At 32.7% G+C, this 26,493-nt stretch overlaps 1 protein-coding gene across 1 annotated transcript; it reads left to right on the top strand.

Moving 5' to 3' along the window:
• Positions 1 to 26,383, top strand: LOC136973962 (cytochrome P450 4c21-like). Its single transcript, XM_067268736.1, has 19 exons — positions 1 to 241; positions 310 to 376; positions 458 to 637; positions 697 to 818; positions 8,119 to 8,453; positions 18,017 to 18,243; positions 18,368 to 18,480; positions 18,547 to 18,632; positions 18,699 to 18,889; positions 19,733 to 19,845; positions 19,912 to 19,997; positions 20,064 to 20,254; positions 20,340 to 20,409; positions 21,718 to 21,844; positions 21,902 to 22,099; positions 22,165 to 22,338; positions 25,839 to 25,905; positions 25,983 to 26,162; positions 26,226 to 26,383. Exons 1-19 carry the CDS (start codon positions 149 to 151, stop codon positions 26,381 to 26,383), a joined length of 2,778 nt encoding a protein of 925 aa, XP_067124837.1. The 5' UTR covers positions 1 to 148.
• Positions 26,384 to 26,493: the final 110 nt, after the last annotated feature.

Raw genomic sequence — 26,493 nt, 5'->3', positions numbered from 1 at the left:
AAATAATATCTAATGTCTTATTCAGGAAGAAATTTTAACTTTTCACTTCAACTTATTTTAATATCAGGCTTTCGATACACCCTCCCACGCTGCGTCCTGGACTCTATATTTGCTGGGAAGATTCCATGAAATACAAGACAAAGTGTATATGGAATTACAGAGCATTCTCCAAAATGACAGGAATAGAAATATTACAGTTGATGACTTGCTGAAAATGACGTATTTAGAATGCGTTATAAAGGTATCTTTTCAATTTTTTAAAATATATGCAAAAGTTAATTTGATACATTTCTACACTAAACATTTTAGGAGTCGATGAGAATCTATCCTTCGTTTCCTGTCATTTCAAGAAAAAATCCGTATGAAATAAAAATAGGTTAGCCGTATCATTCAGAATGTGTTGCTTCTATTAATAACTTTTTATTTTAATCATTACTTTATTATTGTATTAAAACAGATGATTATGTTCTGCCACCAAAATCTACTTTCGTAATTTGCATCCAGGCCATTCACCACAATCCTTCTGTCTATGAAAATCCAGAGGTATTCGATCCAGATCGTTTTCTGCCTGATAATTTTAAAAAACTCCATCCTTATGCTTTTCTGCCATTTTCCGCAGGTCCCCGAAATTGTCTCGGTAAGTAGTTTGTTAATAAATTAAAAACATAATTATTTAATAAAATGGCTTATTTACAGGAGCTAAAGCAGCAATGCTTGGAATGAAAACATGTTTAGCAAATGTTCTGCGAAATTTTAAAGTTTACTCTTTGGATCCTCAAGACAAAATTGTTACTTCTTACAAATTCGTTTTGTCCCCAGTACCAGTCATAAAAATATATGTACAGAAAAAATAAAGTGCTCTTATATTGTGCTATTTTAAGAAATGTTTATTACAAATTTACATAAACATTGACCACTAATCGAAATACGTACGATTCTAAACGGCATTAAAATCTTTTGTTTTTCTCTATTAGACAACTATAATGTATTATTATTAGTATCTACACAATTGTATCAAAGTACCTAGATGTGATAAATAACCATTTATCAATTGTAATTCATGATAAATGTAGTAAAACTAAATTTTAAATGATGGACTCTTGTTTTAGTTTAACATGATATAGTTCTGTGTAAAATACTTTTTAATTCAATGTAACTATTTTTGCGAGTTGTATATAGTGGTGTAATATTACGTCTGTTGAGTTCTGTCTAAAGCAGTGCCTATTATTCAATCTTGTTGCATGGAGGAAATGACGTCAGCGTATGGTCCAAGCAACTCGGATGCACATCCGAAGTTATAAAAATTGTTATAAACAGTCCATCTTAGAGAATTTAGTTGACCTCAGGTTTTATTATCTGACTACCGACATTAAAGTTTTGAATGAAGCCATAATGAAGCAAAATGAGTATAGTATTCCTTAGTGCTTTTTTTTATCTTTTACTTTTTCAAGGAGAAAGAAGTAAAAATTGAACAACACTTTTTCCAATGTATCAACATTTTTTTATTTTACAATGCGATCTCAGCACCAACAATTAAAATTGTGGGAATACAGAGGTCGTTACTCGGATCTTGTAACGTGTTTACCCTATCGAATCGTAAGATCCGTTCACTGCGTCAAACAATAGCCTTTCTATGAGTGGTAATGGATGATCAAAAGCATGAAATCTTTATCAAGTCAGCACTGACACCAGTTAGTCCATCTATCGCGGACTAACATGCGTATATTGTTGTAAAAAAAGGAGGGCTAAAGTTTTAAGCGAGTGGGGAGATGCGTGAGTAAGAGATAGCAGTCCATGATGCACTAAGTTGATGACAACTAACTGAACAAGTTAACAACAAAATTTTAATAACAAAAAATAAAAGAAATTACAAATAAACTAAATGTTCCATCTAACTTAGAGAGGATTAACAATATAATAATCCCTAATATGGAAGATAAGAAAGAGAGTTCACAAACGATATTATATTACCTCTGTAATAACTTGACTTATGCATATCAATTTCTTTGGGTGGAAGTTCAATCTGAAAAAGTATGGCACTAAGTTTACATTATGGAGGTCACAATCAGGTGCTGTGCTGTGCACGGAGTTTGGCACGTATCCTCTATTCATACTATTTTTTTCCTCCAATAGAGATTAAGAATTAAGATCATTTGACTGAGTGTCATGGTAAATCTTTTTGGTTTAGTCAGCACTTTAGTCATGAAAGATAAAGATCTCACTGAGGAACTGGCTGTCAACAAAAGAAACATTTGTTTCTTGTTTTCTTTGATCTGTTGCTTTGATAAAAATTTCGAATTACAGTAGAGAATCTACTATCTGACTCAATTGGGGACTGGGGTTGGTCGGATAACTGAAAAGACAGATAACTGAAAAGTATGAAAAATACATTATTAGTATAGTATATTAGTATATCGCTATTAACCTATTTCGCGTTGAATTTTCATCGATGTTAAGCCTAGCAAAATTTTTTAAAAATAATCGTCGCCATTGTATCGTTAAAAATTATTTTTTTGTTTTCCCCACAAAATAAATCCAAAAATAAAGACAAATTAAAAAATTAAGCATGGTTTAAATACTGGCCTACCTTTCATGGTCAAACCAGTGTTGCCAGATAAAACACGCAAAAATGTAACAAAAATAATATGAATGTAGCCAAGACATAGCCAAATATTGTAGAGCCACATCACTAGCAGACATTTGAATTTGCCGACTAGAACGCAGTCAGTTAACCGATGTGACGGTTGATCGGGAGTTGGATAATCGATGCTCTACTGTATTACATTTAATTTTAAAAGATTTACTATTCATTTCTAGAATATTTTATTTCAAAACCTTCAGAGTCTAACAAAATATTATAAGTAGTTTCTTTTATTTAAGCTCCAAGAAAACACTTCATATAATATTCTGGAACAGTTTGACAAAATTTTATTAAGTTTAAACAAAAATTTTTTTAATTCTGCATATACAGTGTGTTTTTTTTTCTTGAGACAATGAAATAACTTAATTGGATCTTATTATTTTGGGGAGAAGGTATAAACAAAAGTTGTAGGATTTTGAAGTGCCAATCAATTGGTAACCTTGGACATGACCTTGACATTGATATTCAAGGTCATTTCAGGGTCAAGTCTGCATTTTTTAATGAAAACACATATTTTTGACCCTGGCAATGGAAAGAGCAGGAAATTTCACAACTGGATATAGCTTTAACTTTATGGTCAAAGGTCAAGATTATTTTAAGGTTTACATTATAAGCTTTTCCTAATGGGAAACCATACTTTTTATTACTGGAATAGGCAGGGAGGTAAAAGTTACATTTTTTCATGATCTTATTACTTTGAACTTTAAATGCATTCACTACTCCAGGAGTAACAATGTGGACATAGTAGTTTTCTGCTCCCTTTGAGATGCTTATTTTCAGTGAGTCTCCTTGCCTCTCACTTTCACAATGCATGTTTTCGGTGAGTCACTTTACTTTTCACCATTCCTTGAGATGTTGGTTTTGGGAAAGAATTTTATAACAAATGTTAAAAATGTTGCTCTTTCACTTTAATGCATTTGTTGAGCCGTGCTTAAAATTATTACGCTGCGTATGACAATCAGAAATCAAATTTGGGGTACTCAAAGTCATGGCTAATTGTGAAATTTTTCACATTTTTCATGTAAATGAAACTTTTACTTCCCTGCCTATTACAGTAATAAAAAGTATGGTTTTCCATTAGGAAAAGCTTATAATTTAAACCTTAAATAATCGTGACCTTTGACCTAGACCCTAACGTCAAAGGTATATCCAGTTGTGAAATTTCCTGTTCGTTCCATTTCTGGAGTCAAAAGTATGTGTTCCTATTGAAAAAAACAGACTTGACCATCAAATTACTTTGAATGTCAAGGTCAAGGTCACATCCGAGGTCACCAATTCATTGACCCTTCGAAACCCTACAACTTTTGTCTATACCTTTTTTTTCAAAATAATAGGATGCAATTAAATTATTTCGTTGTCTCAAGATAAAAAACACCCTGTATATTGGCCTCATGATGTGAAAAGTAATTTAATTTCCAAAGGCTAACGATTTCTGATATTTATTCTGTTTTTCTCTCTGTTTATAAAAAATAAACTAGATGATTCTTAATGTTTACAAATGATAATCAGTTTGTTTCTGCCGAATATACGTTCATTTTTAGATTTTCCAATAACACTTAATAAAGTATTCATAAAAACATTTGTATTTAAAGTATTGGATTTAAAACATTTGTATTTTCTTTTAGTATTTTTCTGATAAACAATAAATCTATAATGAAATGAATCTAATATAAGTAGAGATTATTACTCAAATATACTTATAGTATTTTCATCGTGATTCTTGTAATGATCTACGTATAAAAACAATTTTGGTTTCACTCAAGTTCAGTTTAGCGCAATTGTGTTGGTTGCACCAAACCAATTAGTTTTACACAAACCAACCCTACGATGAAAATTATAATGCTTAAATTGTATTTAGTAGAGAAATAAAAAATTTTTAAAATTGGTTACTTTGTGTGACAAACCTTGACGTAAGATAATCTTTGTTGTTATATAAATCAAATAGTACAATATAACGTTATGAACATTAAAACGAAAAACCATATAAACATTTTTGCCATTTCATCCTAGTATTGTCACGTTTGTCGCGATATTCACGTCATAGAAAATAGTACAAATATAATGGTCAAGTATACAATAATTGAAAATATATTTTAAGTTTTTTAGATATCATAACATTTTCTTATTTAAACTCGCAAAAACTGTAACAATTACAGCCAAAATCAAGCAGTACTCTGAAAACGAAAATTAAATTTCCAAAGAACAGACCAGTATATAAACTTGGCACTCTCGAAAACCATTTCCAACATATTTTTCTCTTGTCAGTAACCTTGCATTATGTAATTTAAAGCCAAGTTGTTGCATTCGGTTGTTTCATTCCGGGAAGTCTTCTATTTAAAACTCTCCTGAATTAAAGTGATACTAACGTGAATAAAACTCAGGCAACTTTAAAAAATTTAAATTTACAGTAATCGTTCACTCTATTTCTCTCCCCTGCGGGGAAAATTTTCGGAAAATCCCTTCTTTGTGTACATTCTCATGATGTACGCTGTGTACTAAATTACAATTGTCAACTCCCAACCGTTTGGGCATTGCGCTTACTATTATTAACACCTGGATTGTTCACATCGATAAAACTGGAGTTTCGGATCGAAAATATTGCATTTTCAGATTTATTCTCGGAATTAAAAAGAGTACTAAAAATAAAATTATCAAATTTCTTCAGTTATCTGTATATTAATTAATGCACTATACAATATTATAAACTATTTTGAATATGACCATGCACATACAAGAAATCTATTAATATTTTCTTCTGTCAGACTGAGTTGACGGCCAGTGAAAATGTTTTTTCACAACGGAAAACTTCTCTTGGCATCGAACGTAGTCACAGGATAGTATTTCAGCAAAGGTACATTGGCAAGCCCTACATCCTCAGGGATTTCCAACTGGACAGCTATTAACTTGGCAAAGCCCAGAAAAACTATTGTTCTTGTCGAAAAAAGTCGCTAGTTACGTGCAAAGCTTGATTCTACATAAACCAGAAAGGTCATATATAGAAAACATTTTTAGAGGTTATTTAAGTGACAACCTACTTGCTTCTAATGCTTCAACGTTATCCGGGAAATTTAACAAATGGACGCGGATGTAAACTAGAGAAACGATTAAATGTGGATTCTCCAAAGCTTCCTTAACATCCACAGCGAAAGAACTTCCTGATTCTTCAAGTTTATTGGTAAAATTTTGAATGTCACCTAAATAATCCGCATAGAATACATCGGCTTTTATCCGAATGCCCGCCTCATCTCATGACTATGGGAGAGGGTGGCAAAGGTGTATCTGGCAAAGGCTCACGATGCATAGCAGTTCACATTGGTGTCTTTGGCAAGCCGTAGTATGACAAGAAGTTACTTGCCGGAACAAATAAAGATATTTACATATTTGAAATGTCAACGAACTTGTTCGGCCAGAAGATGTAAAGCATGATTCAGTCGGGTTACGTAGATAAGATTATATAAAAAGTTCTCATCATGCTTACAGAAGGCTATGCCGTCTGCAAGCATGACATAACTTTAATTATACAACATCATTAAATCTTTCTGAACAAATTTTGCTATCGCCTGTGCATTCGTCTCCTCCAGAAATTTATATAAAATATTATAAATTTTAGCGCAGTCTTTTCCGTCAAGTTTTCGTACTACAATTAACGCAACATATCGTTCGCATGCGTCTATAGTTTCGTCTAAAGCAAACCATGTAGCATTGTCATTAATTTATTTGCGAACTTCTTCAAGCACTTCTTGATGAACACATGAAAGATAATTCTTCCTCAGTGTTGATTCGTCGGGAAGATTCTGTTTTGTGTATTTTTCTAAGCACTTCCTGAGCACTTAGAGATGCATCAGTTTATGCAATTCTATATTGCATCCTATAAAGCAGTGTTTCCCAACGTGGGGCCCTCGCCCCACAAGGGGGCAATTTGATCTTTAAGAGAAGAAATTCGAAAATGGACTTGTTTACAGTTTAAGTTAATCGTATAGCTGCTGTATGCCATATTTATTGTAAATATTGATTTAAGTTAGTTTTAGTTTTTTTTTCTTCTTTGTTTCCCTTTCCTTCTAGAACTTACCTTTATAACCGTGTTTTCTTAGGGTGGGGTTAACAATTCTGGGAACTACTGAGAACAGAGATAAATGAGACCCCGAGGCCAGTGAAAGAGGAGAAAGGACATTCTTTGCCCAGACGTCAAGGTGGACAGACACGAGTTGTGGTGTTCCAGGTCACATTTGGCAACAACAAGAAAGTGCGATAGAAACTTCAACGAACACGACAACGAGAGACCTTCCAAAAACTTTCAACGTGGTATCCTACCCAGAGATTGTAGAGTTCAGCAAGAAAAGAAAACCCATGTATTCCAATTTTTTCTATGTTCTATTTCCTATTTTATCTTTTTCCTGCTAATTTTTCTATCGCTAGTTTTAAGTTTGTACATAAGTTTTAGTGATAGTTTTTATATTGTTGCAAACGGTATATGTTGTTTGCGCCGTATTATTGTTACTTATTTTATAATATCGTGGAGTCGGAATCTCAAAAAAAACCTGTACATCTATGCGAAATAAATTACTTTGTTGACCATACTGTCACATTGTCTTTGAAATGTGTTTCTTTTGTCGGTCTACAGCTCTACACCATTTTGCATATTATCTTTTTTTAGTTTCTAATTGATTTTATATACGTGGTACGATCCAAAAGTTCGGGGAATACAGTAATCTATGACAACAAAAGCATGTATTTGAAGTTACAGCGTATGAAATGGATTTTATCAAACCACCTGTACGTGTTCAGGTTAATTTTACCCATGTCATGTGATTAAACCGCGAGCGCTGCTGTTTTTTTCCGGAGATAGTTACCTTTGTTCTGCGACGTAATAAAAGTGGAGTTTCAAGAACAACACCCAACATTAAATTTTGTCAGCGTTTAGGTAAAACACCTACAGAGATTTTAAAATTGCTAAGTAAAGTGTATGGTGATTCTACAGTGAAAGGTCACAGTGAAGTCGAAATGTTAGATCAAAATGTTGTTCTTGAAACTCTACTTTTATTACGTCGCAGAAAAAAGGTAACTATCTCCGGAAAAACACAGCAGCGCTCGCGGTTTAATCACATGACATGGGTAAAATTAACCTGAACACATAGAGGTGGTTTGGTAAAATCCATTTCATACGCTGTAACTTCAAATACATGCTTTTGTTGTCATAGATTACTGCATTCCCCGAACTTTTGGATCGTACCACGTATATTTTTCTAGTCCATAAGGAAATGAGTGGTGCAAGCGAGAAAAAAGTTTATCAGTATTCGGAGAAATATATAAAATTTGGTTTTATGATTTGCTGTCCACGATGACGGTCACCTTTTTGTCTTTTATGCCAACAATACTTGACCAACGAATCAATGAAACGATGTTGTCTTGAGGCACATTTGAAGGCAATACTTAATACTCATATTAATTCAGATTTGAATTACTTTCAAACTTTGAAGAAAGATTTTGAACAAAGAGTAACATTAAAGTCTCTATTTACTGCTCATGAAGAAACTATCAATCGTACTCTGGACGCTAGTTATCAAATTTCATTACTCATCGCTAAATCTGAGAAAAGTCATACTATAGGGGAGAATTTAATCAAACCAATATCAGCATTTCTTAAAACGGTTCTGGACAAAGATGACAAAGATGTTAAAGCTATGCCACTAAGTAACAATACAGTTAGCAGAAGAATAGACAAAATGAGTGAGGTTATTGAAAAAGAACTTGTTGAAAAGCTGAAATCAAGACAATTCCTAGTGCAATTGGATGAAATCAACTTTGAGAGACAGTGAGGCCATACTTATAACTTACCAAAATTATTGTCGATGCAAAAGCAAAGATATTTGGTTTCATTACCTTTATTGAATTATGTCAGACAAATATTTACAACAAAAATTTTGATAAGTTTCATTGGTTCCAAAAGTGTGAAGTTACTGATACCGCTATACTTGTTATTGTCAATCATCTGAAAATTTTATCAGCTGATTTAAAAAGAAGTTTTCTGATTTGAAAAAAAAATTGATTTCCTAACTTGGATGATGCAGTTAATGTTAGTGGATTTGTCTGATATTTCAAATTTGCTGTACCAAGAAAAACTCGCACAAATGCAAAATGATGAGTCAATTAAAACATTATTTAATATGAAAGGTGCGATGGCATGGCTTGTTGAGAAAACCGAAAACAAATATCCAAATGCAGCCAATTGTGCAAAAGAAGTTTTGTTACCTTTTTCATCTACATATTTATCTGATTGCAAATTTAGTGCCATAAATGATTTGCTGCTAAAAAAAGAAATCGGCTAGATATAACTAAACGGAAAGACTTGAGACTAAAGTTAACTAAATTGAACCTGACAAAAAATCTCTCTGCAGCAAGCATCGAGAGCAAGTGTCTCACTAAATTTAAATAATAAATAATTACTATCAAATAAAATATACAGAAAATTTTTCATTAAAATTATTCTGTACTTGAATTTCAGTTCTCCATTATATGTTTTGGAAATTTACTTACTGTGTTTTCTCAATAATTTCCTAGTGATTTCTTCTAAAACCGATCATTCATGTTTTTTCAGTGAAAATTTCAATTTTCGAATATTAAAAATTGTGTATATGTTAGGGGGGGCATAAAAATTTTTGAAAGGCTTAGATGGGGCATAGCACAAAAAAGGTTGGGAAATACTGCTGTAAAGGTTTTTGCTGTATTTAAGAAGAATGTTTCTTTGATCCTGAGTTTCATTTTTGTGAGTAGCATTTAAGATGTTCGATCCTGGCGAAAAACAAAAAAAAACTTCCAAGAACAACATTAATGGGAATCCTGAAGAAAAAATGAGGAAATTAAGAAACTTTTTTTGGGTCTTCGTCACGGCTGTCTCGAAAACGCCAGTTAAAGTCTTCGTACAAAGATGTCGAAGTTGCTCTGGTACGTTGGCTAAAGCAAATTCGTTCATCGAATCTTCGGTCCTCTCGAATTTTGTTTTCGACATCACGAACCAAATCTTCAGAAATCAGAGAAGGTCGACCAGAGCGTGGTTCATCATGCACATTAACTCGCCCATCCTTGAACATTCTTACCCATTTTCGAACTTTACTGTCACTCATAGCATTATCACCATAAACTTCACAAATCTGACCGTAAATTTCCACTACTGCCAAGTTTCTTGCACTCAAGAATCGAATAACAGATCGTATCTCACAGTCGGCAGGAGACTCAATTTTCTTAAACATTTTAAACTTTTACAGCTCCGCATACAGACAGACAACATGGGTGCAAATGGGGTCAAAACGCGCGCCAAGCATGCTTGGAGCAGAAGCGCATGCACACTGCCGTGACTGAGCATTATTCTCACTCTCATTCACAAACGGACCTTATTTAAAAAATAGCCCTCGTACTTATATTATCAATATCTTATTACGTCAACTTAGGAGGATAATTGATTCTATGTCATGATTAGAAATTATAGTTTTTTAATTTTTGCAAAAAAAGGATAAATCGACTAAAGTCATCATTGAAAGTTTAGTATTACGAAAAGCAGAAATTTACGAATATTTAAATAAAAGACAATTGAACGAGTGTAACTTGTAAGAAGATTTAGAAAAATTAGAAGAAAACGTGAAGTAAAATGTATTTTATAATATCGTGTTTGTTGACTGGCCTTCTCTGTTTTGGCGATTGTATACATTTATATAAAAGGCGAAGTCTCTAATTTTCTGCTGATCGCCATTTCAATATCAACTGTTGCCATTTCCATTGTTTTTCAGGGCATGTATTGCTGTTTTTTTTCTAATTTACTTCATTTTGATCTTGATCATATATGTTTCTCTCGTATGGATCTTTATGTTCTGATTGTAGTTTTGAGATGCGTACAAACAAACTAAGGCAAACTAAAATCATTAAAGCTCCCACGGGCACTGAAAATGAACCAAAGACATTAATTCAAACCTTGACCTCCCAGTTGGAGACGTATTGCCCGGGGGATGATCCAGAGAACGATACGAACTTGCAAAGGCATATCCGTACAGAAGCGGATCTAATAGATGGCACAGAAAATATGCCGCCGTTTTCTATAGGAGAAATAAGCCAAGCTTTTTGCAATTTAAAAAAGGGTAAGGCCCCTGGCCTAGATAACATCACAGCTGATATTGCAAAAAAATTATGGTTTTTTATACCACGGCACATTGTTCGACTCTATAATACATGCATTCAACACGCAATCTTTCCATCTGCCTGGAAGATTGCAAGAGTCGTACCGGTACCAAAGTCGGGTCCCCTGATGAAGCAAGGCCTATTTCATTGCTGTCAATGCTTGGCAAAATACTTGAAAGGTTAATCACAAATAGACTTTCCTGGTTTGTTGAAAGAAATAAATGCCTCAGTAACATCCAATTTGGTTTTCGACCGCAAAGATCGGCGGAGGACGCAGTAGAGGATATGGTTAAAAAATTAAAATGTTTACTTGAGAATAATAAATATGTCCTTGGAATTAGTTTAGACATAACCAAAGCTTTTGATAGCGCATGGTGGTTGCTCATCAAACTCTAATTGCGAAAGATTAAATGTCCACGCAATATCTTCCAACTTATTCAAGATTACCTACGAAATAGAGCGGCTGTTCTACAATATGGACAGCATTATGTAAGAAAATCAGTTTCCAAAGGATGCCCTCAGGGGTCAGTATGCGGACCCTTACTTTGGAACATAACCTTTGACTGCTTCCTTAGAGAAGACTTTGGACAGGACCACTCTACTGCTTATGAGGACGATGTTATGATGTTGATTGGTGGTCGCTCAAAAGCGGATTTAGAGAACAAAGGCAATCTTTTGATTCAAAATGTATACAACTGGGGGATAGAGCATAAACTCCATTTCAACCCGACCAAAACAAAGGGAATAGTTTTTAACAAACCAAGAGGCAGTAATCTATACCGGCGACCACCTCATCTCGTAATGAACGGAAATGTCATCAAAGTGGAAAAAACATTGAAATATCTGGGAGTATTTATAGATTTTCGACTAAGCTGGGACAAACACATCGAATTTATTACAAACCGCACCGGTCTTATTTTTCAAGCTTTCGCACGGGTAGCGAGGAAAAATTGGGGCCTTTCCACCGACGCAATGGCCATTATCTATGATGCCATTTACATCCCCAACGTCACATATGCATGTGGGACTTGGGGATGAGCTACTAGTAAAGTTCATACAAAACGAAAGTTAATATCTTCACAGAGACATGCCCTACTCCTACTTACTAAAGCCTACCACACTGCGAATAATCAAAGCCTCCAAGTGATAGCTAGAAGGGCACCAATCGATATGTTTGTTATTCAGCGATGTAAATTACAGCAAGTTAAATGGGGAAATACGATTCAAACAAACTTCCGAAATATAACATATGATGAAGTCGAATGAGCATTTCCATTTTACGATACAACCAACCCAGATATCTTAGTATATTGTAATGATAATAATGTTCAAAAAACCGACATTCAAATTTTTACCAATGGTTCAAGAATAAATGATATGGTTGGATGCAGCTTTGTTGCGTATATTAATAATGATGAAATTCATAATCAGACAATTAGATTAGACACTTGCTGCACGGTTTTTCAAGCAGAAATGCTTGCTATTAAGTTGGCGATAAACTGGACATAGGATTCATATGACAATGCTTATATACATATATATATGGATTCCCTGTCAGCACTTAATATTATAAACAGTACTAAATTGCACCCAATTGCTGAGGAGATTAGACAATTAATACGCTTATCTAACTGTAATTATGCTGTTTCCTGGGTTAGAGCCCACCAGGGAACAACCGGAAATGAAAGAGCTGACACCTTGGCCAAGCAGGCTGCAGAGAATACCTCTTTGATAATAAACTATAATAAACTCAGTCAGCGTACCTTACGACGAATGTTATGGGAAGACACAATGTACAATTGGCAAGGTAAATGGAACGAAAACAGAAGTCATATAACTTATGATTACATACCTGATATACAACAATTTTATAAATTAAAATGGTTTACCCCAGATTACTATACCACTCAATTCTTTACTAGCCTTGAGAAGTTCGCCAGCTATCTGGCCAGATTCACTAATAGGACATCGAATGAATGCCCTACTTGCCATATCATAGATGGCTCGAAACACTACTTCTATGACTGTGTTATGACTGAGAGAGAAAGACAAGAACTAAGGGTACTGATGGAGGAGTTTAGTGTGAGATGGCCATGTAACTTATCAGATATTTGGATAAACAAAAATGTTTACAATGCTTTTATAAAACTTGCCAAACAAACTGTTAAAATTGCAAATCAACTCATATATAATTAGTATATCCTTAGTATAAAATAACTTGGTGTATCATTGCTTATATTCAATTCCATTTACATACGCACATTCATTACTGATATTCTATGCTCAATTTCGCTCTAATGAAAAGTGTCTACATTTTGAGTGAAGCGATGACCCGGTGCTTTCTCCCAATCAACTGAACATTAACTATCTTAGTGATTGCCCTACGAAAAGAAGTACTGTATTAATTATATGTACTGACAGAATACATTTGCACTGGCGAGTTCTAATTACCAGCTTGTACCGCAGCCTGTTTTATTAATTTGTGTACTAACAGAGCACACACTAAGAACGGCAATCTGTGTACTGATAAAGCACACTTTAAGAAGTGTAATACTTACCAGCTAATAATGTACTTTTAACAGCTTATGACTGAACAGAGAAATTACTATGTCAGTGTCAATCTTTATGGGTGAGATGCTTAACGAACAATCTACGTTATTAACAAAACGTTTTGATGGAGAAGAGCTCCTTTGATATTTGAACTTATAGGTGTGGTGATCTACGTGCCAGTAATCTTCGACGGTCTCGTCGGGAGCAAATCAACCTTTTTTTTTTTTTTTACAGTGGTGCCTCACAGTGTTCATCAATGTCCTTCAACGCGCTTGGCGTGTTTAGTGTGATCAACATGTCTATAATATCTTTCAACGAATTCTAGAGTTTTAGTTTTCTTAATTTACCACTTAAGTGCCTCAACGTCCTCCAATGTGTCTTCAGTATGTTCATAAGTGTTTTAATGTGCTTCGTGTGCATTAGTGTGCCTAATAGGCTTAGTGCTTAGTGTGTTTCAGTGTTTAAATCAGTTCAATGTGCTTGAGTGTGTCTCAACATATCATTGTAGTGTTTTCAATGGGTCAAGTGTGCTTCAAATATGTTTCGGCAAGCTCCTAAATTTGTGCAATGGGTTTTCTCTGTGTGCCTCGATATTTTAGTGTTTAGCGTGTTTCAAGTAATCAACGTGCCCTGATGTATTCGACGTGTTTCTAATTGTAGTTTGAAATTTCAGTTTTTTTGTAAAAACCAATGTGTTTATGAATGCTTTAGTTGTGCATTGAGAGGTGCTGCTTTTAGGTCGACCCTTAGTGCGTGAACTCTACATCGTCTGAGAGTGTGCCTTGTCAAAGGCAAAGTGTCTTAAACCATAGACATACTGCGTCACCTGTAGACCACTCATCAGACATTCTCCATTTTGGATCTCTGCTTTTTTCCTACAGACAAACATTTTGACATTTTAATTGCTGAATAAAACTATGACTGCCACAGATGTTCCTACAGTTTTCAGCAACTATAATTACCTGGGCTAAGTTATATTTGAAACCTTCACACATAGGTTATGCTGCTTTTAAGAGCCCACACGTGTGGCAATTCAGCTGCCTTTTTTTTTGTTCGTTTAATTTATTCATTTAAACATTATAAATTATATTATTACAAATACTATATTGTTCTTACATATACTTATGTACTTATCCTACTTATTCTTTTACTTACTTTAATTGTATTAATGTATATATATATTTATTCAATGTACCCACTGTTATTCTATTTAATATTTCACAAACCTCTCGGTAATGCATACACAGGGCCGAGAAATGTACTTTTGTACCTAAATAATGAATGTATGTATGTAGTCTTCACTTGCGACAATAAAATTTCACTAAACATTTCGTTAATTTAATTCTTTCTAATTTAAAATACGCGCATTTCTAACAAATATTACGCTTATTCAAAAGAAATAGGCCATCGCTTAATTACGTATACAGTTTAAGGGGAGAGAGGGGATCGAGAACATTGTCTGTCTGAACTTTTACACATCGTTGTATTGGTGTCATACGAATTCGTTCACTAGAGCCTACTTACTGGTTATGTAAATAAACTATCAGAAAATATTTTCAAAATGCAAGATATAAAAATGCAAACCGACTTACCTATATAATTGGTGGTATGCTGAATGCATTTGCATTATCTGAATTGACTTTTTGGATGACATGATTCAGAAGTTAGATAGTATTAATTCCTACAATATAATCTATTATTGAAATGTATGAGTAATGTAAGCCTACAATATGAGTAATGTAAGCCTACAAATGTATGAGAAATGTAAGCCTACAATATAATCTATTATTGAAATGTATGAGTAATTTTATGAACACGGAAAGTTGTTAAATTATAGTTATAGAGCAGAACATGATCAGATCAACTGTATATATATATTGTTAAAATTAAAACTACATGTAATTAGTACTATTGATACATTTAATTTATTGAGTATCAATTAAAAAATTTTCGTTTTTCATATTGTCAGTAAATCTATATATATATATATATATTATATATATATATATAATTGAATTCTCATTGGTTTGTTCTTTGTACAAATCTTCATTTTTAAATCAATCTGAACCAATGTTTGTATGGGTGTAATCTAGACCCGTTGTCTTTGTCGAAATGGTTAATATGGTGTGTGCAGCTCACATAGGCTATGTACTCCGATAGGATGAGAATATGGGCGCTTGAGTCCGATTACCCGGCCTTATAGATGGAATGGTCGCATGCGCGGAAAGATGATGCTTTTCAGGAAATATTTTAAGGGAAACTGGCTCTTATTCAGGCGTTACGGTCGTGAAAAATAACCCGGGAAACTCCACGTGGCCAGCCTGTCCGAACTCACAAACTGAACTCCCAGTGTTCAGGGACAAAACCGTTTAGCCAGTGGTAGGCCGTTTAGACCCTACGATTGTCACTAAGCTATATACTACCACAAAATATTAGAGTAGTGTATAGCTTAAGTGTTATTATATGTAGCGCCATCTCTTGACAAAATGATTGTTATTGATTTTTTCATTGTTGACAATAATTTGTTGGTTGTTTTGTTTGTTGAAAAGTAATTAATCTATAAATAAGTAAATTTCAACCGATTTTTAAAATGTCACCAAAAAACCTAACTTCAGTTGCCCAAAAGAGTGCAATAGAGAAAAAATATCATTAATTAAAAAAATAGTAAAAGTATTGAAGATCGCGCAGTTTGTCTTGAACAAAACTGCATGAGAATGTCTCAAGTAAGGGCCGAACCAAATTTGCATATTCAAGCATAACTTCAAGGAACTTGCACAACGAATAAGTCCATCGTTTCTGTTTTCGAGACAGATCAGACAGTAATGTACCCGGTAAAAATTTAAAAATTTTTAGCACTAGCTGGACTACACCTCATGACTTATAGATAAAGCTTAGAACGAAAATGATCTTTCATACGCCTGGATAGCCCAAGCGAATCTTCGTTTTTGCTGTTTCATTATTACAAACACTGATCAATAAATCAACATTTTAGTTATTAGAACTATTGTTTTATCACACTTTCTCAATTGCACATAACCTCGAAAACACGAGGAACACAAAACACAGTGGCTAGTTCTAATAATTATAATTATTTTTTGTTAATTTATCGTAGAAAGGTTTCTTTATTTTAATAATTCTTTGCAAACTGACCTTTGGCCTAATTTACTAAATGCAATTTGAAGATTAAATTGTTTTAATTCGAAAGAAAAACCTGAGATTTCATCCAACAATTCATATCGTTATTAACATTAAAAATATTTTACTATCTTCTTTGATATTCATAACTAATCTTAGGTTATATATATTTTATTTATTAGATATAAACGATAAAATGGGTACAAAATACAAATGTGAATGTTTTCTCTAATAACCAACGAATATTCTGCAAACAAAATAATTTAAATATGTAAGAAATTTTCTTGTGTACTTTCAAGAATTAGTAAAAGTAAATATATTCAGTAAATTTCTTAACAATTCTTTTAAAATGGCAAACCAATTTTACGTTATATCATTTGAAAGTAATGAAGTAGTATTTAACAAAACATGTTGATTTATATCATTGGAAACTTCGAATTACACATAGATTTATATTTTCGTACACGTGCTTTTGAACATCCGGTCACCTTAAAGATAAATATACCTAGAAATCAAATATGTTTAATAATAATAAATTGTTGTTTGCATTATTTTATCAAAACAAAAAAAATATTTATATTAGTTTCATATTTTCATGGATAGAAAAGGTCTGAAGTCGAGTTTTTTTTATAATATTTTCGATTAGATAACATCTGTAATATGTAAGAGTATACAATACAAAATTAATAAAAGATATCAGACACAATAACGATTGAAACTGCTCGATAACATTTCAGATAAATTTTATCTTTTGAATACTGAAATATATTCCTTAAATGTATAAATTATAGTGTTTGTACATACTAAAAATATATTAAAGTTAGCTCATCAATAATGAAAAAAATTATAACATGGTTACAATTCCTTTTAGGAACTAAACATGTTAATTAAACTCTTCATCTTCTTGCGTAATATGTTTTAGATTACAGATTTATATTGTAATTCAAACGAGGAATTATTCATTGTGACATCGACATAATACCAGGCTATAATCTTTAATGATATTTTTAATGTATTTAATTTAAAATATATGTTCCACATTCTATTACTAGTGCCTTGTCCCTGTATATCACACGTTTCCTGCTAGCAACAAATTCGTGCTCTTCATCTATCTAACTGCTTTTAAGAGAAATATGTGAATCGAAATCGTGTGACCGCTGGTTCATGTTGGATGATTTTATATCGTTAATTTGCGTATCCGGCAACTATGCATTCCAAATCTGATCGCTTCTGTCATCTATCTGACGTTCTTCTCCAGAATAAGAAAGACAGACAGCAAGACAGACGACGACGATGGAAATTCATGTGTCTACAGTCTTTTCAAATTGCAGTTTAACAAATACGTGTAAATTCAATTAGAATCGATGATATTATCTTTACAAGTTAGGAAATATAACAACAGATAGTGTTTACATCGAAAAGTGACACAAGTCACGTTATCTAATAAAAGTTTTGTCTGATTAAAGTATTTATCGCGATAACTATTCGGGAAATAAACAGGTTAATATTAATATTGCATGATAGAGAGAGAGAAACAGAAACAAAAATGATTCTTTCCAAAATCGAAAGTATCTGCGAATGGAAATTGATTGCGGGATTTGTAATTCTTGTTTCGGTGCTGTATCTGTGGAAAGAAAGGAACAGAAAAAAATCGAAAAACGAATTACCAAAATCTTCCAGTTGGTGCGCTCTTTGGAATTTTATTTTCTGTCCAGTAAAAGTGCAAGATTATCGAGAACTTTGTGGATGTTGTAAGTATTAATTTTAAATATTCCTCTGTCTTGTGATAGAAATTTATATTGATAGTGTCGGATGCCGATCAACCTATGATGAGTAACGAATGCTAATTCTAAATATATTAAATGATTTTTCCAGTTATTATTCAAGTTCTGAATTGTGTGTGTATTGCAACTCTAAAAGAAAAATTAATTAAAGTTTCGTGGGGTGGTTATCATTATATTGTATTATCTCACCCGGATGTAGTTCAGGTATAAATACTTTAACACATATTATTTTCGTGTTTTGTAATGTTAACAATTGATTATTTGACACAGGAAGTACTGAAGAGTTACACGGTAATCAACAAAGATTGGGTTTATAATATTCTTCATTATTGGCTAGGAACGGGTCTTCTAACCAGGTATAACAAAATAATTGAACATTTCACGTGAATAGTGTATTTATCATTTGTTTTCAATGGCAACAGTTCGAATGATAAGTGGAAACATCGTAGGAAATTATTGACTCCCGCATTTCATTTTCGAATTCTCGAAGACTTTCAAGGAATTTTCAACGATCAATCAAACATCTTAATTGAAAAACTAAAGAAGAAAGAGGAAAATGAAGAATTTCGTATGGACGAGTTGGTCACTCTTTGCACTTTGGATGTAATTGGAGGTATGAATTATTCAATGTTTTACATGTAGGAAATAAAACAGATTAAAAGAAATAGGAATATACAGGAATTAAAAAAAGACGATATAAAAATACTAAATATGTAAAAGAAAAATACAGAAAAACAATAGAAAATAAAAACTGAAGATAGAAATAACATTTAATAAAAGGGCTATGAGAATAAAAATAACAAATATAAGAATATAAAAAAAAAGGAAAAGAAAATGAGATAGTAAAAGAATGTAATAACACCATGAAAACAATAATACATTTCATACACTAGAATAGAGGATAACTAAAATATAAAGAATCTTTCAGAGATAGAAATAATAGAAAGTAGAACTAATAATAACACAAAAATACATATACAGGAGATTAAGAAAATAGATGAAAACAACAATATAGGGATGAATAAATATCTGGAAAATAAAATGTAAAAATGTCTAAATAGAACAAGAGTTAATGATAAAAACAAAAAAAAAAAATCTATAGTACAGATAAAAAACAATATTATGATGACTAAAATATTAGGTCAGAAGACATAAAAATAAAAATTCATGTACGACAACATATGAAATATTAAGAGTTAGAAATCACTTATTAGAGATAAACGGAATCGAAAAATGATAAATAAAAAGAAAAAAAAATATGAAATAAAGATAGAAAATCACAAAAAAGCTCAAAAGAGTCGCAAAAATATAAGTAAAAAATGAAAAAAAACATATAAAATAAAACAAAAATGAATATGAACAATGTAAAAAAATACAGAAAAAAAAGAACGAGATGCCGATCAACCTATGATGAGTAACGAATGCTAATTCTAAATATATTAAATGATTTTTCCAGTTATTATTCAAGTTCTGAATTGTGTGTGTATTGCAACTCTAAAAGAAAAATTAATTAAAGTTTCGTGGGGTGGTTATCATTATATTGTATTATCTCACCCGGATGTAGTTCAGGTATAAATACTTTAACACATATTATTTTCGTGTTTTGTAATGTTAACAATTGATTATTTGACACAGGAAGTACTGAAGAGTTACACGGTAATCAACAAAGATTGGGTTTATAATATTCTTCATTATTGGCTAGGAACGGGTCTTCTAACCAGGTATAACAAAATAATTGAACATTTCACGTGAATAGTGTATTTATCATTTGTTTTCAATGGCAACAGTTCGAATGATAAGTGGAAACATCGTAGGAAATTATTGACTCCCGCATTTCATTTTCGAATTCTCGAAGACTTTCAAGGAATTTTCAACGATCAATCAAACATCTTAATTGAAAAACTAAAGAAGAAAGAGGAAAATGAAGAATTTCGTATGGACGAGTTGGTCACTCTTTGCACTTTGGATGTAATTGGAGGTATGAATTATTCAATGTTTTACATGTAGGAAATTGTAGAAATTCAACGCGCTATTCCTGAATATTTTATAATTAATATTCGCAGATTCGGCGATGGGAGTTCATATTAAAGCTCAAGACCAATCTGACACTGATTACGTCATTGCCATTAACGAGTAAGTTGAAAAGGAATAATAAGTGTTGATTTATTAGTATAAGACGCGATAGTGTTCTTTCTCTTTGGGAAAAATCGCGAAATTTCTAGAGAAAGATAAATGCGTATTTTTGTGACTCTTTCGTTATGTTGAAAGTATATTTTTAAGTATAATAAATTACAATTGTAGTATTTACATATTAATAAAAATTTATTTTACGTTATTTTTAATTGTATTTTTATTAATGAAACTCTCTCGTTTTTGAAGTGTGTTCCTATGTCTTAAATTTTGAGTTAGAGTCTTAAAAATGGACACGTGGAGTGTTCTATGTTTTTTCACATAGTTAATATCTATGTCAGGGAGAGTTGTTCGCAGAGTGTCCTCTGGAAGGCTTTTTTCTTGAACACATCAAAGTAATTTCGAATGGCTTTACACCATATATTGTATATTCATGTCCATATTTTCAATTTGTTCCATGTTAACGGTGTTTGCACTAATTATCTTTTGTTGTAGATTATAGATTAGCACCATAAAAATTTCATGCTTTTTATATGGATATAATGTATGCTTTTCATATATAAATGTTTGCTTCTTCATTTCACGTTTTTTTCTAATTATTACTTTTTTAAATAACAACAGTTAGAGCAATGGAACAAAGTAGAACATGATACGTCTAGTTCATAACTTTCACAAAAGATTTTTCGACAGCTTCTCCGTAACATCACGCGATGCAAACTGATTTAACCCTCAAAATGCCAGCTGTATATACAGCACAAGTAATAACAAGAGCCAAAACGTGTTCGATATTCTAACAACATTTAAAGTTTTAAAATACATTAATTCCTTATCTTTTTCTCTGATTAATGTGATTAGTTACAATAAGAATAGTTTTGTTTTAATTAATTAAAGGTGATATCACTGGCCAATATTATGAATTGGTAGTTTCAGTCTTTGTTTTTTTGACATTGGTAGTTAGATGTGAGAAAAGGATTTGTGTAATTCAACCGAAGTCTTGATTTACAAATGCTCTTTGTTTATAGTGATCTTTATTTACAGGTTGCTCTTTAAATGAAATAGATATAGAAACAAAACTTGTAAAAATAATATACTAGTTAGACATATTGTTATGATAAAGATATCGTTTTATTATTAAAATAAACACTTTTTAAATATTACAATTGTCACAGCTTTATTTATATTGTATGAATGTACTATTAATGTTGTAATACTGGGATTTAGAATTGAGTAAATGTTTAAAAATGTAATAAAGAAATATTTTCTGTACACAGCTGAGCAACAGCTTAATTAACAAACTATTTCATAATGCAGTATAACATCCGCATTTCTTCAGTGGTTCACAAACCCCTGGTATTGGTTTCGTCCCATTTTCAACTTGAGTTCCACAGGAAGAAAATTGAAAAGAGATACAGAAACCGTTCACGAATTTGACAGAAAGGTTGGTTAAATTTAAAATTTGTTAAACCATTTCAATAAATAAAGCAAAACATTTCAGGTAATCCAAGAAAAGAAACAGAAACTGATCGAAGAACTGGAAGACAATCAAACAATCGACAATTTTGAAGAAGAGAAAGAAGTCGTAGGGGTGAAGAAGAGACGTGCATTTCTTGATTTACTACTTTATCATCATTTAACGGATGGAAGTCTCGACGAAGAGGATATCAGAGAAGAAGTTGACACTTTCATGTTCGAAGTAAGTTTCATTACACGAATTTATAAATAACAGAGATTCGTGTATAAAAACTGTGTTATGTTTAGGGGCACGACACAACTGCAATGGGAATTAGTTGGACCCTATATCTGCTTGGGTTGCATCACGATATACAAGAAAAAGTGTACCAGGAGCTGGAAGAAATTTTTGGTGAAGACATGAATAAATCTATTACGTCCGAAAAGCTTAAAAGAATGAAATATTTGGAATGTGTTGTCAAGGTAAAAATTTGTTTGTAAATATAATAACGTTCTTGTATTTAATTTTTACTTATAATAACGTTCTTTTAAAAATTCACAAATACTAGAAGAAACACTAAACTTAATGTAACGTGTCTTCAAGTTTCGTTCTTTTGTACCCCTCAAGAAAATACGGCAAGAACAGTTTAAGGGTGGAACCATGTTTAACTTTATGTGGGTGTGCCTGGAGGTGGACGGAGTCGCACCTCTCTTTTTGTCGGCTAACAGGTCGGTGAGACCTGCCCACGTCAAGATGGCGGTTCGGATGGGTTACGCGTTACGCGTTCTGCGCGAGTGGAGAAAGTTGATGGGTCCGACGATAGAGCGGCGGCGGCGATACTCGAATAAATGACATTAACAACGAATAAAAACAACAACAATTTATTAATGCTAAAGCTACAGTTACAATAGGGCGAGCTACTGTCGCCTAGAGTTCGGATACGCGGAGGGGGAGTTTACACGAATGTGGAGAGGCATACCTCGTGGTCTGAATCAGTCTTGGTACAGGTTTAAGATATCCTCGGGTATCTTTTCGTTCGTCGTCGGGACGCGCACACACTGTATAATGGACACTACGTAACGGACCCCTTTTTCCGCTCTCGTCGCCCTTTTATCGTCTCGGTCACGTTTCTCGGTTTCACCAACCAGCATTATTCGAATGTTGTTCCTCATGATTCATGTTTTCTCCGTGGGAACCAAACAATAAAATATTTTATTATTAGCGTTTTGGTTCCGGCGGGTTCGAATTTTCACATTTATATTCTTAGAAGTCTCAATAGTGCTATTGGTAATGGGCTGCTACAGCTCAATCTTCTTGGCTTTGCAGCCCTGGCATTACAGTAATGGACGTCTAAATATATGCAGAACAGTAAACATTAAGTTGTTGCTAATGAAATTGCCGAGTTTTACTTCTGACTTTGAACGTCTATTAATTAAGTTTAAAACTTAAATACTCAATAAAAATTGTCTCTGCCATTATTAATATAGTTTTCCTAATGCAATAGAAATTCATTAACGCCAATTTGATAAAAATTATGAAAATGATAAGCCAAAAAGTCATTAAAATACTCGCTTTTTCGTTCTTTTCATTGATGAGTTTCGTTGACAAAATACTGTACGTGACAAAATACACGTACGGATTGTTCCTAACTCTGTTATATATAATAGAGGATAAGTATGGCGATCGATTAAAAACGACCACCAAGATTACTACATTTTCGCTCACAACATCTTGAAACGTCGAAGTGCAGTTGAGTGAGAAGTGTAAAAACGATTCAGGATTTCTCTCTATATGTATGGATATTAGTGTGAGTGTATAGGTCTTTCTGTGTGTATGTGTAAAACAATTTTTTTTTTTACTTTAATTGAAGCTTATTATTTTTTGTGTTTTGTCGAAAATTTCTGAATTTTTGTAGGAATCATTGTGTTAGGAGGATTAACTGTTTAATGTTGGTGGTTAAAAGTCCAGAGAGTAGGAAGATAAAGAGGTCTCCAGTAACTGCAGTAGAGTCAAGACTTAATAACGATTTTACTCGTGTTTATCATTTACAATGTTTGATTAACCCCATTTTTACCTTCAACATTAAGCTTTTCGTCATTTTATATTATTTAAAAATGCAAAATTTTTAAAACAAATTATCATAACAGATGGCGCCAGCAAATGTTGCCGAGAACGTTAAGAAACTCTGTGTTAAATTTTAGATATTTGCATTCCCAATATGAAATTTTTTAACCAATACTGGCCAGTAAAGTAAGGGCCAGTCTAAGTAAGGGCCAGTTTTTCTTAAAAACACCTCTTGGAAGCGATCCCTATAGGCAGATCGCCCAAGTGTTGCGTCGCTATAAATAAACAAACAAACAAGCATAAACTATTACTTTGTTGCCTGCTCACTAAGAGAATCTTCACCAAAACTTTTATAAGTATTTTGGGTTGCTTCGACTGCATTATGTTCCTTCTTACACTCGTAAAAGATAAATATTTAACTTTCTTTTGTTTTCATATCCATCAGAACAAGTATCCTTAAACATGTGGAACTGGCAATATAAATGAAATTACATTTTTAAATTCACTTTTTATACGTGTGAAGTTGCCAAGTCTTGCGTAAAATCTAAACAGAAGTGCCGGTTCTCATGTGGATGTGATCACACTCAACAGTTATAAAAATCGTCACGATTTCGTTAAACACAAAATTATGCTCACAGCTAATTCTCAGAGAGCAGAGCGTGATTGTAAAACTTGTTTCTCCTGTTGAGAGTGAAATTTCTGACAGAATAACTTGTCTGTGTCGACTATCCCGAGTAATATTGTTAAAATTTTACAGAGAAGTTGAAGTCATTTCAGCACAAGTGTCCAAAGTGAAATTGGAAGGCATCCAAGTAAGGTTTAGCACAACAAGAAATCAGAAGAAGAAGCTCTCTGTGTCCTTGAAATCAATATTTTTAAAATGATTTTTAAGTCCCAGATGAAACACTTTCGATTGATTATTTTTTTCACATCCCCACTTTTTAATTGGTCGTCACTCGTTACTAAGTGTCACGAGATCTGAAGTTAGATTGCAGAATGAGTCGAACTCGACATTTAATTCGAATCTGACTGCAGATAGCTGATCTTAGGACTTACATTGACTAGTTTTTCTTTGTCTAATTTTATGTAGATAAATGTTATACTTTAATATTAACAAATTTAGGTAGATCGCGTTGTTCCTGAACATTTACTAAACCTCATATATGTGTTCTCTTACAATTGCAAACATACAGCACTGTTTACACAAAGGAAAGTTAAACTACAACTGTGAGAAATTTAAACTTTAAAAAACCCAGCGAAGAGTTGCTTGACTTTTCCGGCAAAATGGGTGGTGCCATCTGCTGTGATAATTATATTTAAATATATTTTTTAACTATTATAAAATGGCAAAAATGTTAACTTTGAGGATAGGAATGGGTTTTATAAAGAAATTGTAAATGCTCCTAACGTGTGAAATCGTAATTAAGTTTAACCGTACTGGAGATACTCACAACTCTTTTTATCTTTACATTTTCTGGTGTTTTGACGACCGAGATTTCACACAATCAATCCCTTTGATACATAAATACTTTTGCTAATTTTTAGAAATTTCTGACAAGAAGCACAAAAGTTATTAAGGTATAAAGAGGATAACAAAATCGTGCCCCCATACATAAACTAACATCCATACACACAGAGGAAACCCGCGAATGTTTTTGAATTTCTCGACATTTCAACGTGTTCTGTCTATAAATATAAAAATCTAGGAGCGTAATTTTCCGACCTATCTGTTATATATAACAACTGGTAAAATAATAAAAATTCTTAGTTAAAATCTGAATGATTTTGCATTTTCTTAAGTATTATTCACTGCACGATATTAAACACTTTTTAAACATTATCAAACATTATTATCTAAAAATAAATATAAAATACTAAATAAATGTATGAAAATTGTTTAGAGAATTTTCGTCTTTAGGAATCAATTAGGATCTATCCTCCGGTTCCATTCATATTGAGAAAAAATCCTTCCGATTTGAATGTGGGTATGCATCACATTTTGAACGTAATTATATATTACTGTAACGGCATAAATTATAATAAAAACAAATTTCCTTTCCAGGAGATTATGTCTTGCCAGAAAATTCATCTCTTGTAATAAACATTTACGGGATTCATCATAATCCAACGGTGTTCGAAAATCCTGAAGTGTTCGATCCGGATCGATTCCTACCAGTAAACTGCGAAAAACGTCACCCCTTTGCCTTTGTGCCGTTTTCTGCAGGTCCACGCAATTGTATAGGTAAGTAATTGTGATAGGAGACAAAGGCCTTACCGTGTTTCTGATGAATTCACCGTTCTTCAGGTCAAAGATTCGCCATGATGGAGATGAAGACAATTTTAGCTAATGTTCTTCGGCATTTTCGAGTGAAGTCTTTGGATCACAGAGATAAGATTTTCGAATCAGGTGACGTCATTCTTCGTCCAAAATTCGGTATAAGAATGACCATCAAAAAGCGATGAAAAAGCAAATATTTATAAATTTTATATTTATAAAAAAAATTTACAAAATAATTATAAATAATGTACTGTAGATTTATATTGATATTACTAGTATTTTATTAATCGTCGAT

The sequence above is a fragment of the Centruroides vittatus genome, unplaced genomic scaffold (genome assembly GCF_030686945.1).
Source record: "Centruroides vittatus isolate TY-2023 unplaced genomic scaffold, ASM3068694v2 contig_3330, whole genome shotgun sequence".
Lineage (NCBI taxonomy): Eukaryota > Metazoa > Arthropoda > Arachnida > Scorpiones > Buthidae > Centruroides > Centruroides vittatus.
The sequence above is the reverse complement of the archived record's forward strand: the minus strand, read 5'-3'. Positions and strand labels throughout refer to the sequence as shown.

Excerpts from the sequence above, each read along its gene's own strand:
- LOC136973962 (XM_067268736.1), top strand. The coding sequence starts at position 149 with ATGGAATTACAGAGCATTCTCCAAAATGACAGGAATAGAAATATTACA. Across the intron at positions 18,890-19,732 it reads CACTTTGGATGTAATTGGAG|TTATTATTCAAGTTCTGAAT; the intron begins GTATGAATTATT and ends TGATTTTTCCAG. Across the intron at positions 22,100-22,164 it reads TTGACACTTTCATGTTCGAA|GGGCACGACACAACTGCAAT; the intron begins GTAAGTTTCATT and ends TGTTATGTTTAG.